The sequence below is a fragment of the Raphanus sativus genome, chromosome 9 (assembly GCF_000801105.2).
Source record: "Raphanus sativus cultivar WK10039 chromosome 9, ASM80110v3, whole genome shotgun sequence".
In the NCBI taxonomy this organism is placed as follows: domain Eukaryota; kingdom Viridiplantae; phylum Streptophyta; class Magnoliopsida; order Brassicales; family Brassicaceae; genus Raphanus; species Raphanus sativus.
Genome location: NC_079519.1, coordinates 32,733,075 through 32,745,325, shown reverse-complemented (window position 1 = coordinate 32,745,325; position 12,251 = coordinate 32,733,075). Strand labels below are relative to the sequence as shown.

General features: G+C 35.4%; 3 protein-coding genes across 4 annotated transcripts; all 3 read left to right on the top strand.

Moving 5' to 3' along the window:
* Positions 1 to 3,047: 3,047 nt before the first annotated feature.
* Positions 3,048 to 5,706, top strand: LOC108826566 (agamous-like MADS-box protein AGL30). The gene is made up of 12 exons (XM_018599939.2): positions 3,048 to 3,245; positions 3,406 to 3,591; positions 3,682 to 3,741; positions 3,823 to 3,841; positions 3,953 to 4,017; positions 4,098 to 4,113; positions 4,191 to 4,252; positions 4,337 to 4,433; positions 4,508 to 4,591; positions 4,664 to 4,779; positions 4,850 to 5,255; positions 5,344 to 5,706. The coding sequence occupies exons 2-12, from the start codon at positions 3,407 to 3,409 to the stop codon at positions 5,359 to 5,361; spliced, it is 1,128 nt and encodes a 375-aa protein (XP_018455441.1). The 5' UTR covers positions 3,048 to 3,245; position 3,406; the 3' UTR covers positions 5,362 to 5,706.
* Positions 5,707 to 6,048: 342 nt separating this feature from the next.
* LOC108823793 (mediator of RNA polymerase II transcription subunit 8) lies at positions 6,049 to 8,913 on the top strand. Of its 2 annotated transcripts, XM_018597075.2 has the most exons (12): positions 6,049 to 6,378; positions 6,456 to 6,580; positions 6,662 to 6,786; positions 6,861 to 7,044; positions 7,144 to 7,227; positions 7,328 to 7,386; positions 7,484 to 7,729; positions 7,826 to 7,876; positions 7,990 to 8,196; positions 8,300 to 8,350; positions 8,482 to 8,545; positions 8,633 to 8,913. In XM_018597075.2, exons 1-12 carry the CDS (start codon positions 6,194 to 6,196, stop codon positions 8,803 to 8,805), a joined length of 1,554 nt encoding a protein of 517 aa, XP_018452577.1. In that variant the 5' UTR covers positions 6,049 to 6,193; the 3' UTR covers positions 8,806 to 8,913. The 2 variants fall into 2 exon arrangements, with proteins under 2 accessions (XP_018452577.1, XP_018452578.1); XM_018597076.2 differs by lacking the exon at positions 8,300 to 8,350.
* Positions 8,914 to 9,686: 773 nt separating this feature from the next.
* Positions 9,687 to 12,230, top strand: LOC108827443 (signal peptide peptidase). Its single transcript, XM_018600841.2, has 11 exons — positions 9,687 to 9,845; positions 10,147 to 10,262; positions 10,342 to 10,493; positions 10,591 to 10,682; positions 10,778 to 10,905; positions 10,998 to 11,048; positions 11,136 to 11,222; positions 11,326 to 11,395; positions 11,497 to 11,633; positions 11,750 to 11,827; positions 11,929 to 12,230. Exons 1-11 carry the CDS (start codon positions 9,806 to 9,808, stop codon positions 11,995 to 11,997), a joined length of 1,020 nt encoding a protein of 339 aa, XP_018456343.1. The 5' UTR covers positions 9,687 to 9,805; the 3' UTR covers positions 11,998 to 12,230.
* Positions 12,231 to 12,251: the final 21 nt, after the last annotated feature.

Genomic DNA, 12,251 nt, shown 5'->3' with positions numbered 1-12,251 from the left:
TTGGGATCTCCAATCTGATAAGTAGAGTTACCGCCAAACCTCATCTTAGTTCATAGGCTAAACCCATTCCTCTTGATGATATTACAATTTGATCTCATGACACACCTTTAATAACAGGATCCTAGGTTGTCATCACATTGAACATAATCTATTGAGATTAGTCGAGATCAATTGTCTAATGATTTTTGTCATCTTTTTTTTTTCTCAAGATACAATTAACCATTATACTCAAAACTCAGTGTATGAAACTAGTTTTTTTTTTTTAATCATAGTTTGATAACTATCACTAAGTTCATTTGGCCTCTTGCCAATGACTTTATTTGGTAAGCAAAGCTTCCCCCCACATTTCTTGAAATAGCTCAAAAATATGCATATTTATTTACATTTAACATCTCTTAAGAGTTTAGAAATTTAATCTACAACCTCTTTAGATTTAAATGAATAAATAAAAAACAATTTCAAAATTGTTACAATTTTCTTTAGAATGTAATTCATTCTCGGAAAATCACATTTTGAATACAACTATTTTCATAGTTCTCTCAAGTTGATTTAAAAATCCAACTTGTATATATTTTGATTTTTTTTTCAAAATATATTTTTGCTTTATAGAAAATATACATATCATTATATGATATTATTTGTACCATCAAAACCACCATTTTCTATGATTATTCTCAAACATATTGACTTTAAAAACTACAATACACATGTCAGTTTCAGTCATATTGATCTGAAAATTCTCATTGGTTTTGCATGGTCAACCTTTTTAAAAGGTGCATTTAAGCATTGACGAAATACAAATGTTTTGATCAATATCAACAAACATTTTATTTCTTATGGCAAATGATTTATATGTGGCAGACCTCTCCCAAATTCAATTTAGGGCGTCGACTCACAAAAATCCATTTCCATTCATATAACATGATCCCTTAAGAATCAAAATGTTATTTATCACTATGGTTTCACCATATTTTTGAAACTTGAATCAATTTTTTTTTTTCTCATGGTCATCCATGCTTAATAACTCAATTAAGTTATCCCAAAATCTGAAAAAGAAATCAAAAACGTTAAACCATTCTTGATAATTAAAGCAAAATAATTATCATTTACCAAGTCAAAGCAATAACACATTTTGACCAATTAAATTATACGGAACCAACTTCCCTTTTCAGTTCAAGTAGAGATTATAACAAATGTTGATTGTTAAAACTCACGATCAGCACCTGTTGACAAGTTTCATAAAACTTAAATCAATGTTAGTAAAATTAGTGCTGAAACCAAGATCGATTTTGAAGTTTAATATAAAATTCTAAAAATGATTAGAATGGCAGAATCATTCAACCATCGCCATGAATTCTTTGTTTCCTGTGCTCACAACAAAACACTTAAAAAAAAAATCAGTTTTTGTTAGTAAAATAATACAAACAAAAATTTACTAGAAAGATTATTTTGAAATAATCCTATAGATTTGATTCCGGCATCTTTTTCCAAAGATCAATCAACATGTTCTTACAAAAAATACTTTTTACAATAATCAGTCCGGTTAGTGCAAAGCAATAAACGGATATTTGAGTTAAGACTGATAGAACCGTATTTTATAAACTACGGATTACTGAATATTGTAAAGAATATAAATGATAAAATTATACCAAAGAGTAAGAAAAAGATGATACAACTGCAGAGGCGAGATATTATCTCTTTCCTTAACTCAAATACGTCCCGTAGTGCGACGGTTCGATAACGTAATGAGTCCCAGGATACAACTGCAAACAATCTTCTGAATTTGCGTCACTCTATCAGAAGCCTGGCGAAACTAGTTTTGTGTTGTACTCTCAGACACAAGAAATAAAAAATACTAACATAACTTTTCAATATGGGAGAATGTAGTTTTTTTCTTTTGCTATTGATGTGTGTCTCTTTCTACATTGCCATGAGGCATTATATAGAAAATAATGTGAAGCACAAGTTTCATTTTTCAACATAAAAATGAAACCTCCATGGTGCACTAATGGAGACTTTATTTCTTGTCATTATTATGTGAATTCATTTCACATTTTGACCAAGAAAATAAAAAGTATAATTATTATTATTTGACTCATTCAAACAAAATAATATACTTTAAATGGATTTCTTTTTTATATTTTTATCAATATAAAAGATCACATATATTTGGTTTATAAGATTAAGTTAATGAACATGAAGTCCAACTAACAAATCAAAAACCCAAATCCAAATATCTAATGTGTATATTTGTAACTCTATACAAGTTTTTCAAATCACACACATTAGACTTCCATTTCTCATTCACACTAACTCTATTTTTAGCATATGAATACATTGCTAAAAAAGTAGTTCCAACAAAGGCGTCACTGGATTATGATCATTTTTTTAGAACAATGGTTTTCATCAACAGAGAAACATATTCAAGAAAAGAAATCAAGACGAATAACAGACAAGAGGGAGAGTATTTCTTCGGTTACATACTGCAACAGAAATCAAGATGATGATATGCTCGTCCCAAGTCAAGCTGTGGTTCATATACTATAGAATCTTCTGTAATCATATACTCAATACAATACTAATGGTCCAAGCCATGATATAGCAAGGAAGAAGAAATGCAGAAGCTTGGAGTAAGACGAGCTGCATGGAGATTTGTGGGTTTGAAGTTTGAACTAAAATGTAAGTTCCAACACGTACGTGTAAGTATAATTTGTTCTGAAAATAAAAGAAGAAGAAGAAACTTGAATCAGCTTACAGATAGTATCGAAGATGGGTCGTCGCCCTCTTATACATCAGCATCGCTCGTTATGGTCAGGTCAGTGCATGTCGTAAGAGAAGAATAGCCATTATGCAACGTATCAGTTGCATATTGAATTCAGATTCCTATCAATTGAGTTCTTAATCAAACAACACATGGTCCAACAAAACCTGTCTTAGATAACATTGACACGGCTTCATTTTAGGGAATAATGGTAATAACGGTTAGATAATATAAAACGTTAACGTTTTGGAGAATTTTTTAATTTATTTTCTTTCGTCTTCTCCAATGGGTGATGATCCCTATTCTCAAGCAGCTCTATCAGAAGACCGTTATTTTCGCAGAGTCTCATCTTCTCTGTCTCTCTCTCTGCCTCTGGTTTTTGATACTACCTTTTGAAGTTTTTTTCTTTCTTTCTTGAGAGGGTCCTTTTTAAGATCTCCCTCCATGGTTAGTATCCGCTTGGCGTTTGAATTTGCTTCTTTAGGTAAGTTTCCCTTTTCGTCTCTCTCTCTCTTTTTCCTTCCCAAACAAGTTAACGATTAGGGTTTTTAAAAACATTTGAAAAGATCTCATCTTTATTTAAAATGTAACTGGATCATGATCTCATCTTCCCAAGTTTTGGATTGTTGTGTGGTATGTATAAGGATGGGAAGGGTAAAATTGAAGATAAAGAAGTTAGAGAATACAAACGGACGCCAAGCAACGTTTGCTAAAAGGAAAAATGGGATCTTGAAAAAGGCTAATGAGCTTTCCATTCTCTGTGACATTGATCTTATTCTTCTTATGTTCTCTCCTGCTGGTAAAGCTTCACTATGTTGCGGTCATAGAAGGTTATGCTTTTTTTTTTCTCGAACATGATCATCTTGTCGTGTGTGTTTTGTTGTCTGATTGTGGGTGTTTTTTTTTGTATTTTCTTTCAGTAGCATTGAAGAGGTGATTGCTAAGTTTTCTCAAGTAACACCGGAGGAAAGAACAAAAAAGTTTGTCTATTTTATCTTTCTTCTTATCGATATGTTCACTTGTTTTTCTACTCATTGTTTTTTTTTTTTTTGTGAAAACAGGAAGGTCGAGAGTCTTGAAGTAAGTTGTTTCACACTATCTATCAAGTTTGATTCCATTTCTTGACAAGCCTTTTTTTCGTTTGGTCACTGATTCAACTGTGTGTGTGTGTGTGTGTGTTTGAAAGCTCAGACCTTGAAGAAAACGTTCTTAAAGTTGGATCACAATGTAAATATAAGAGAACTAATAGCCTCAAGGTGAGTAGCAACTAATAGTACTCTCTCTCTATATATATATGAACTTCTTCTAACTCTTTTTTTTTTCCTTCTGGTTTCAGTAATTCAACAACAGAGGTAATTCACTTTAAAGACTCTTTTTTTTTTTACATTTCTAAGCCTAGAACTTTATAAACCCACATTTTTCTTCTCAGGACTTGAGTACTCAAGCAAGTGTCTTGCAAGCTCGGATATCTGAGATACATGGAAGATTAAGGTAAAGATCATTCTGAAAGTTTGTTATGATTCTTTGTTGTTGTTCCTACTTCTTTTCATACTTGTTTGTATCATGTTTCTGTAGTTACTGGACAGAACTTGATAAGATAAACAACGTTGACCACTTGGGACAGCTCGAGATTTCCATCAGGCAATCCCTTGATCAACTGCGTGCGCATAAGGTATCATTTCTTATTAAAACTTAAAAAACCATTTCAACTTCATTTCGTCTGCTCAAAATCTTTTTGGTTTATAGGAACATTTGGGGCAGCAGCAGCAGCAGCAACAAGCAATGCAAATCGAGAACGCAAACTTCGTTAAAGATTGGTCAATCTGCTCGGTAATTTTCTGAAATGATCTTCTTTTTGAACTCTCACTTAACAGTTTTAATCTCTGACTTATGAACTTTCAGTTGCAAGATGGGATTGAGATTCCTTTAGAACAACAGCTTCAGTCCATGTCATGGATACTCAATAGCAACAACACCACCAACATTGTCACCGAGGAACACAATCCAATCCCACAAAGGTTAGCTCACATTTTTCTTCTTCTAATTCTGAGTCATTTCTTAAATCAAATCTCTTTATTTACTCTAAAGGGAAGTTGAGTGCTCTGCAAGTTCTTCATTTGGGAGCTATCCAGGCTTTCTTGATGAATTAACAACCACTACCAACGGAGATATCAAACCGCAAATAAACATGCAGCAGCCATTCACTAATAACAACATGATCTCATACAATCCGAATATCCAGAACGATGTGAAGCCCCACCACCAAACGTATCCTCCTCCTCCTCTTCCTCATCCTCCGGTTTTTAACTTTCCAATGAACCAGAGAGACTATCATATGAATGGATTCTTCGAAGCACCACCACCACCACCTGGAACTTCTGCTTACAACAACAACAACAACAACAACAACAACAACAGCCAGGCAAGGTTTGGTTCTAGCAGCAGCTCCTTGCCTTGCTCAATCTCCATGTTGGACGAATACTTGTTCTCCCAGGTAAAATAGACACATTTTTTTTCTGGTCTCTGCTAACATCATCAAAATCAACTCAACAGTCTAAGATATGTTTTTCCTTATTATATAGATGCAGCAACCGAACTGAGAGAGAGAGGGATTTGATGAATGATGATAGAACATTCTCATTGTAGAAGTCAGTCACCAGTATTGTTTTGTTCAGAACCAGCAAGAAGTAAAACAAAAGACTTGCAGGTTTCTGAACTGGTTCCAAGAAGAAGGCAAAAACCAGTGGTGGAACTCCGGTAGATATGTTTAGTGTATAATGTCTCTTTGGAGGCTGTCAAAGTAACGCCATGACGGCCAAATCTCTATTCTTCCCCTTCCTACAAAATTATAGCTTTTATCTTTCTTTCTTTTTTCCATTCTTTGTAATACAAAAAAACAAACAATGTTTATTAATTAATTTAAACAAAAAAGCATTTATATGTAAGATATAGCTTTGTCCTGTGCATTAGCATTTTCTGTGAAGCTTCTAAAGGTCTCAGCCAGTTCTATCTGTAAATACTTTAAAATCCAAAATAATATTTAAAACTAGTATCTTTTACCCTAAATAATTAACTCAAACACTCAAAAAAAATTTATGTAATTTTTTTAAAATATTTTTTTTTGTCATACATTGTTCAATTATATATATTATACATTAATTTTTCTGTAATTTTTGAATTTTGGGTAATTTTGTATAATATTTTCAATAAAATCCGAATTGTCGTCCAGGTTTCAAATAAAGGCCCATGATGGGCCCATCTTAAAAGCTTTAAGAGATGAGTACAGAGCTCAATTCCGACGAACAACAACACATCGCTCATCCTCCGATTCACCAGGAACCAATCTCTCTCAAATCCCTCACTTCTCGGATCTCTCTCATTCAACGCAAGCGTCTTTACGGAGTTAGGGTAAAAAAAAATCGTTGAGGATCAATGGAGACAACGACGCAGCAGCCACAGGGCCAGCCTCCTCCGGTGGCCGAGAAGCTGAATCCAGAACTCGTTCAGCTTCTGAACCTCGAGTCTGTGAAGACACGAGCCGATAGCTTGTTCAAGGCTATTTCTCGGATCCTCGAAGATTTCGACGCTTATGGTCGAACCAACACTAGTCCTAAATGGTTTGTGTGTGGTTTGTCTTTCTTTCTTTGTCTGTCTATATGGAAAAGTTGTCTGTAACATTTTATTTTTAAAATAGGCAGGACATTCTAGGACAATACTCTATGGTGAATCTTGAGCTCTTTAACATTGTGGAAGAGGTTAAGAAAGTCTCCAAAGCCTTTGTTGTGCTTCCTAAGAACGTCAATGCCGAGAATGCTCAAAGTATGTTCCTTTCTTAGTTTAGAACACTGTTTAAGTTTGAAGTATCGAATCTGATGAAATGGGGTTTGTGTGATGTTTCAGTTTTACCGGTTATGTTGTCATCAAAGTTACTTCCAGAGATGGAAGCTGATGACAACGTCAAGAGAGAGCAGTTGCTTCAAGGCGTTCAGAACTTGCCTGTACCTATGCAGATTGAAAAGCTTAAGGTTGTGAGAGAGTTTTGTATGCTTTTTTTTTCTTTTTTCTTTTTTTGCTGAAGATGGTTGTCTTTTTTTACTAGGAGAGGATAAACTTGATTGCATTCGCTTGTGAGAGTGCTGAGAAAGTGTTAGCTGATACTCGTAAAGCCTATGGATTCGGCGCACGTCAGGGTCCTTCTATGCTTCCGACTATGGATAAAGGTCAGGTTGCAAAGATCCAGGAGCAGGAGAGTATGCTGCGAGCTGCTGTAAATGATGGTGCAGGTAAGAGAGATTAACACTAAGAGCAACTGCAAGTTTCGTTTTTTTTTTGCTCAACTCCATCTCATGTTTTTTTTTTATTTTTACAATTGTGTTTCTTAGGAACAAGGCTGCCTCCAGACCAGAGACAGATAACCACTGCACTTCCTCCGCATCTCGTTGATGTGCTATTCGTCAACGATGCAGGTAGAAGTTATAACCCATACAAGCTAGACTTCTTTCTCTGTATATATATAGTCAGTGACATTCTGACGCTATTGATGAGTCTGACACTCTCTTTCATTAGGCAAGAATGCATTACCTGTGGCAGCAAACAACATCAACAGTCAGGGGAATACGATGCAGGTTCGGTTATGCATATCATCGTATTTTGAGTGTTAGAATCATTGTCTATGGATTGGAGGCTCATGTCTTTTGAGTTTTTTTCTTTTTTTTTTAAAAGGCACAATTTATGGGACGATCAGCTGCATCTCCATCTAATGCTAACTTTGACACCGCGAGATCTCCCTTGCCATATTCCAATTCTCCTCAATCCGCGGGTATGCTTAATGCCCCTTCGCCTCAGCAACAACAGCAGCAGCTTCAACAGCAGCAAAGGTCCAAGTTAATGCAGTTGCCTCAACATCAACAACAACTACTTGCACAACAGCAACAGCTCAGGCAATCTTCTATGCAAGCATTGGGTCAGGTTGGCTTTAATGTTTATTACCTTCATTCATTGATAGTTCTTCACTTACTTTTTCTGTTGTTTATTAATTCGAATATTTGTATTAACTTTGTATAGAGTCAGATGCCATCACTCCACGATTTGCAAGCTCAGCAGAAGTTTCAGTCGGTAAGTGGTTTGTGACAGTTCACAGTTTCCAACAGTGGGATAAAATGAAACAAGCTTTCGTCTTGTTATCTGTTTACTCTTTTTAAGTTTAAGATTGTGTGTATATTGTCCAGTTACATGGGCAACAACATCAAATGCCATATTCTCAGTCAATGGGTCATCAACAATACCAAGCTAGACAGCTATCAGGTGGACATATTCAGCATGGTATGTCTCAAGGACAGCTCAATCCAGCGATGAACCGTCACTTGAACCAGTTTTCAGGTGGAGCAAATAGTGCAATGTTTACATCTGCCCAAGGCTCCCCAAGTAGCCAGATGGTGAGTCGTCACCTCTCTTTAAAGCTCCTTAATTAATATTAATTAATTATGTGTTTTTTGGTTATTTGGTTTGATGTTGACTTTATGTATGCTTAAAATTTAGTTACCAAACATGTCATCTATGCAATCTCAGACACTTAATCCTAGAATGCAGGTTAGCTCAAAAACTACTACTTGTCACTATGCTTCTTTGAAAGATTAAATTGAAAAAAAAAAACATGTTCTGAAATAAACAATGAACGAGTCTTAATAATCTGATGACTCTGGGATCTTGATTGTTCTCAGCAATATGGAGTTTCGGGTACCAATGCCCAAAGAGGACATGCGTCTCAAATGTTGGGTGACCAGAGTAAGAAAGTTTTCTAAGCTCTCTAAAACATGCTATCTTACAATAAAACTGCTCACTCTTTTTTGCTCCCATTGCCGTTTCTTGCAGTGTTTAACAACAGCGGAATGATGCAAACTCAACAGTCGCAGCAACCACAGCAACAACAACAACAACAGCAGCAGCAACAGCAAGGAGGCTATGGAAATATGCAAACCAATCAGCAGAATCTACAGCCTAACATGTTGCAGAACCCACAACAAAGACACCAAAACCCTCAATAAAACTTCCCCTTTTGTACGACTTGGGCTTGTAATAAGATCCTTTCCAAATTGTGGTTATAAACGTACCAGTACGGGCCTGGTCTTTACTATGAAACAAGGTTTTTTTTAGATAGGTGAAGAATCCTTTTGGGCTTAAAGAAGGTGTGAATTGGAAATCTTGCAGTTTTTATCATTAAAAACTGAAAAATACAAGCATACAAATATCTTAATAAGTTGGAAATCCATACCAAAACTATAGAAAAACAAAGTTAATTGAAAATTAAATTAGTCTGTTGGAATATCTTAAGATTGTTAACTTTTTGAATGAAATGATATGGAATGATTTATTCCATTAATTGAATAATATTTTACTATTTAATCTAATGATATTGAATATTCATTTCATCATTTTCACACATTCAAAAAATAAATAAATAAAATGGTTTTGATTATGAATGAATTGCATGAATATATAAACCTTAAATTAATTCCATTTTATGATTACCCTTTAGAACCAATGTCTCAATTATGATACCCCAATGTTAGATTCTACTTTTTAATATTTTTTGACAATTTCTTACCTTGATTCCACTTTCTCTGTCATGTTTTCTGACATCTAATAGCTTCCCTGGTTATCAGTGTTTCTATTTCTAATTTATTCTGTTGTATGGTTCGGTTCATTTATGATTACACTAGTCTTCCGTTGAAGAAAAATAAATATCGGTTACCATTTACTGAGTTACAGGTGAATGACATCTAACCAATGATAATACGAGTCTGATGTAAGAAACACGTTAACGCAACCAATCATATAAGCCCGTGACATAAATATATCACAGCCAGTGACGTTTTTAGTCATATAAATTAATTCTTTCCTTTTAATTCCATCGTCTTCTTCTACCTCTTCTCATAAATTTTAAATTTATTCAGATCTCTTGACCCCACCACCACTGGATCTCTCTCTCTATATACATTCATCAGTTTCACAGAGCAAACCGAAACACACAGCATCGAAACAATCATGAAGAATTGTGAGAGGATCGCTAATCTCGCTCTCGCAGGTTCTCCTTTACGTTTCACTCAATGACAATTTGCTTACAAGTTTCACTTGCTCCAACCCCCTTTCTGGTTTTTTGATTCCGATCGGTTGTACAACGATGTGATTCTCTCGTTTAGTGATATCCTTATGAAATTCGATAGCTTTCCGGTTTAATTGGTTACTCAATTTTGTGATTTGGGGGCTGTTATGGATCAATTGGGTTCCCTCTCTAGGGTTTAGAATTGTTGGGTTTGTGTTGATTGTGTTCAAATTGTTGGCCCAAAGCGTTAAAAATTGAAGCTTTTTGTTTGTCTGGGTTTCAGGTTTGACGGTGGCACCGCTTGTTGTGCAGGTGAACCCAAACTTGAATGTTGTTCTTACGGCATGTCTCACTGTCTACGTGGGTTGCTTTCGTTCCGTGAAGGATTCTCCTCCAACTGTGAGAACATGCAACCAGAGATTTGGGTGTTTTGAACAGTTCTCACTCGATTTAAGTTGTTTGTTTGGAATGATTGTAGGAGACGATGTCCAAAGAGCATGCCATGCGTTTTCCATTGGTTGGGAGTGCTATGCTTCTCTCGCTTTTTTTGTTGTTCAAGTTTCTCTCAAAGGACTTGGTTAACGCTGTGCTCACTGCTTACTTCTTTGTTCTTGGGATCGTCGCTCTTTCGTATGTCTCTAAATCTAAGTTTTGTGTCATGTCTTGTTCTTTTTTTTTTCTTTTTTTTTTTTTTAACTTATAACATAATTATGTGTGTGTTTTGCAGTGCGACATTGTTACCTGGCATCAGTAGGTTTCTTCCAAAACCTTGGAATGACAATCTTATCGTCTGGCGTTTTCCTTTTCCTTATTTCAAATGTATGTAACTAAAGTTTGCTTTTCTTTGCTATAGCATTTTCTCTCTCTCTTTTATAGTCTTGGATGTGATTTTCAACCTTTTTCTTAAAAAACAGCTTTGGAGGTAGAGTTCACAAAGTCCCAAGTTGTTGCGGGGATCCCTGGAACCTTCTTCTGCGCCTGGTATGCTTGGAAAAAACATTGGCTCGCTAACAACATCCTTGGCCTTTCCTTCTGCATTCAGGTTTACTTCCTTTCCAATTACTAGGAATATAATATAACTGTTATTGGTGTTGTTGTGTCTTTTTTTTCTAATTAACGATGCGGCCAATACAGGGAATTGAGATGCTCTCTCTTGGATCATTCAAGACTGGTGCCATCCTTTTGGTAAGAATGAAACCTCTGATATGCACCTTATGAATAATAGTATTCTTGAAAATCATTTGGAATGTTTGTTTATAACCTGACTTGCAGGTTGGGCTGTTTTTCTATGATATCTTCTGGGTTTTCTTTACTCCGGTTATGGTTAGTGTTGCCAAATCCTTTGATGCACCGATAAAGGTTAGTAAAATATGTCTCAAAATTACATTTAAACCAAAATTAATTTGATTTGTTCTTGGTAGTTTTGTTAGTGATGTCTCTCATTGTTGCAATTACTTTTCAGCTTTTGTTCCCTACGGGAGATGCTCTAAGACCCTATTCCATGCTTGGGCTTGGTGATATCGTCATCCCTGGTATGTCCTCCTCTAGGACCAATGCTTAACTCAGTATTCTAGAAACATGTTTTGGATATTATTATATGAATGTGAGACACTTGTTTTCGTTTTTTTTATAGGAATTTTTGTTGCACTGGCTCTACGATATGATGTGTCAAGACGTAGTCAACCAAAATACTTCACAAGTGCATTTGTGGGATACGTTGTTGGAGTTGTCCTCACTATTGTAGTCATGAACTGGTTTCAAGCAGCACAGGTCGGTTTTTTTTTATGTGTCTTAATTGTTGTGATTCACTTTGTAGAAGTTTCCAGCCTCCCAGGCTTCATAGATTTGATCTGATGGGGTTTGTGGTTTGTTTGTCTCTGTTTCAGCCTGCTTTGTTATACATTGTCCCAGCCGTTATTGGGTTCTTGGCTTCTCACTGCCTTTGGAACGGTGACATCAAACCGGTTTGCCTTCTCTCTTACTTCTAGCTTTCAATTGTTGCAACCGTATACTTGAACACAGTCGCAGATTTAGTCAAATGCTTATGAATTGTTTTGCTTTGCAGTTGTTGGCGTTTGATGAATCATCTAAGAGTACTGAGGAAGAGGTTAGTAAGAAGACTCATGAAGAATGAAGAGACAGTGGAGAACGAAGGGCAGAAGAGTAAAATATATATATACACATAGATGTGTTTTTATATGTATGGAAAACAAAGAAGGAAAACAATTTTTTTGTTTGTTTGTTTCCAATGATCATCATCAGTCCCTTCAAATAGTTCACCCTTTTTTGGTTCTTTTTAGATATTTTCAAAAGATCTTTTCCCCAAGACTTGTGTAAGTTATGAAGTTACAACATGTTTCCTTTTAACTTGTTTCTTTGTTCGTCGTC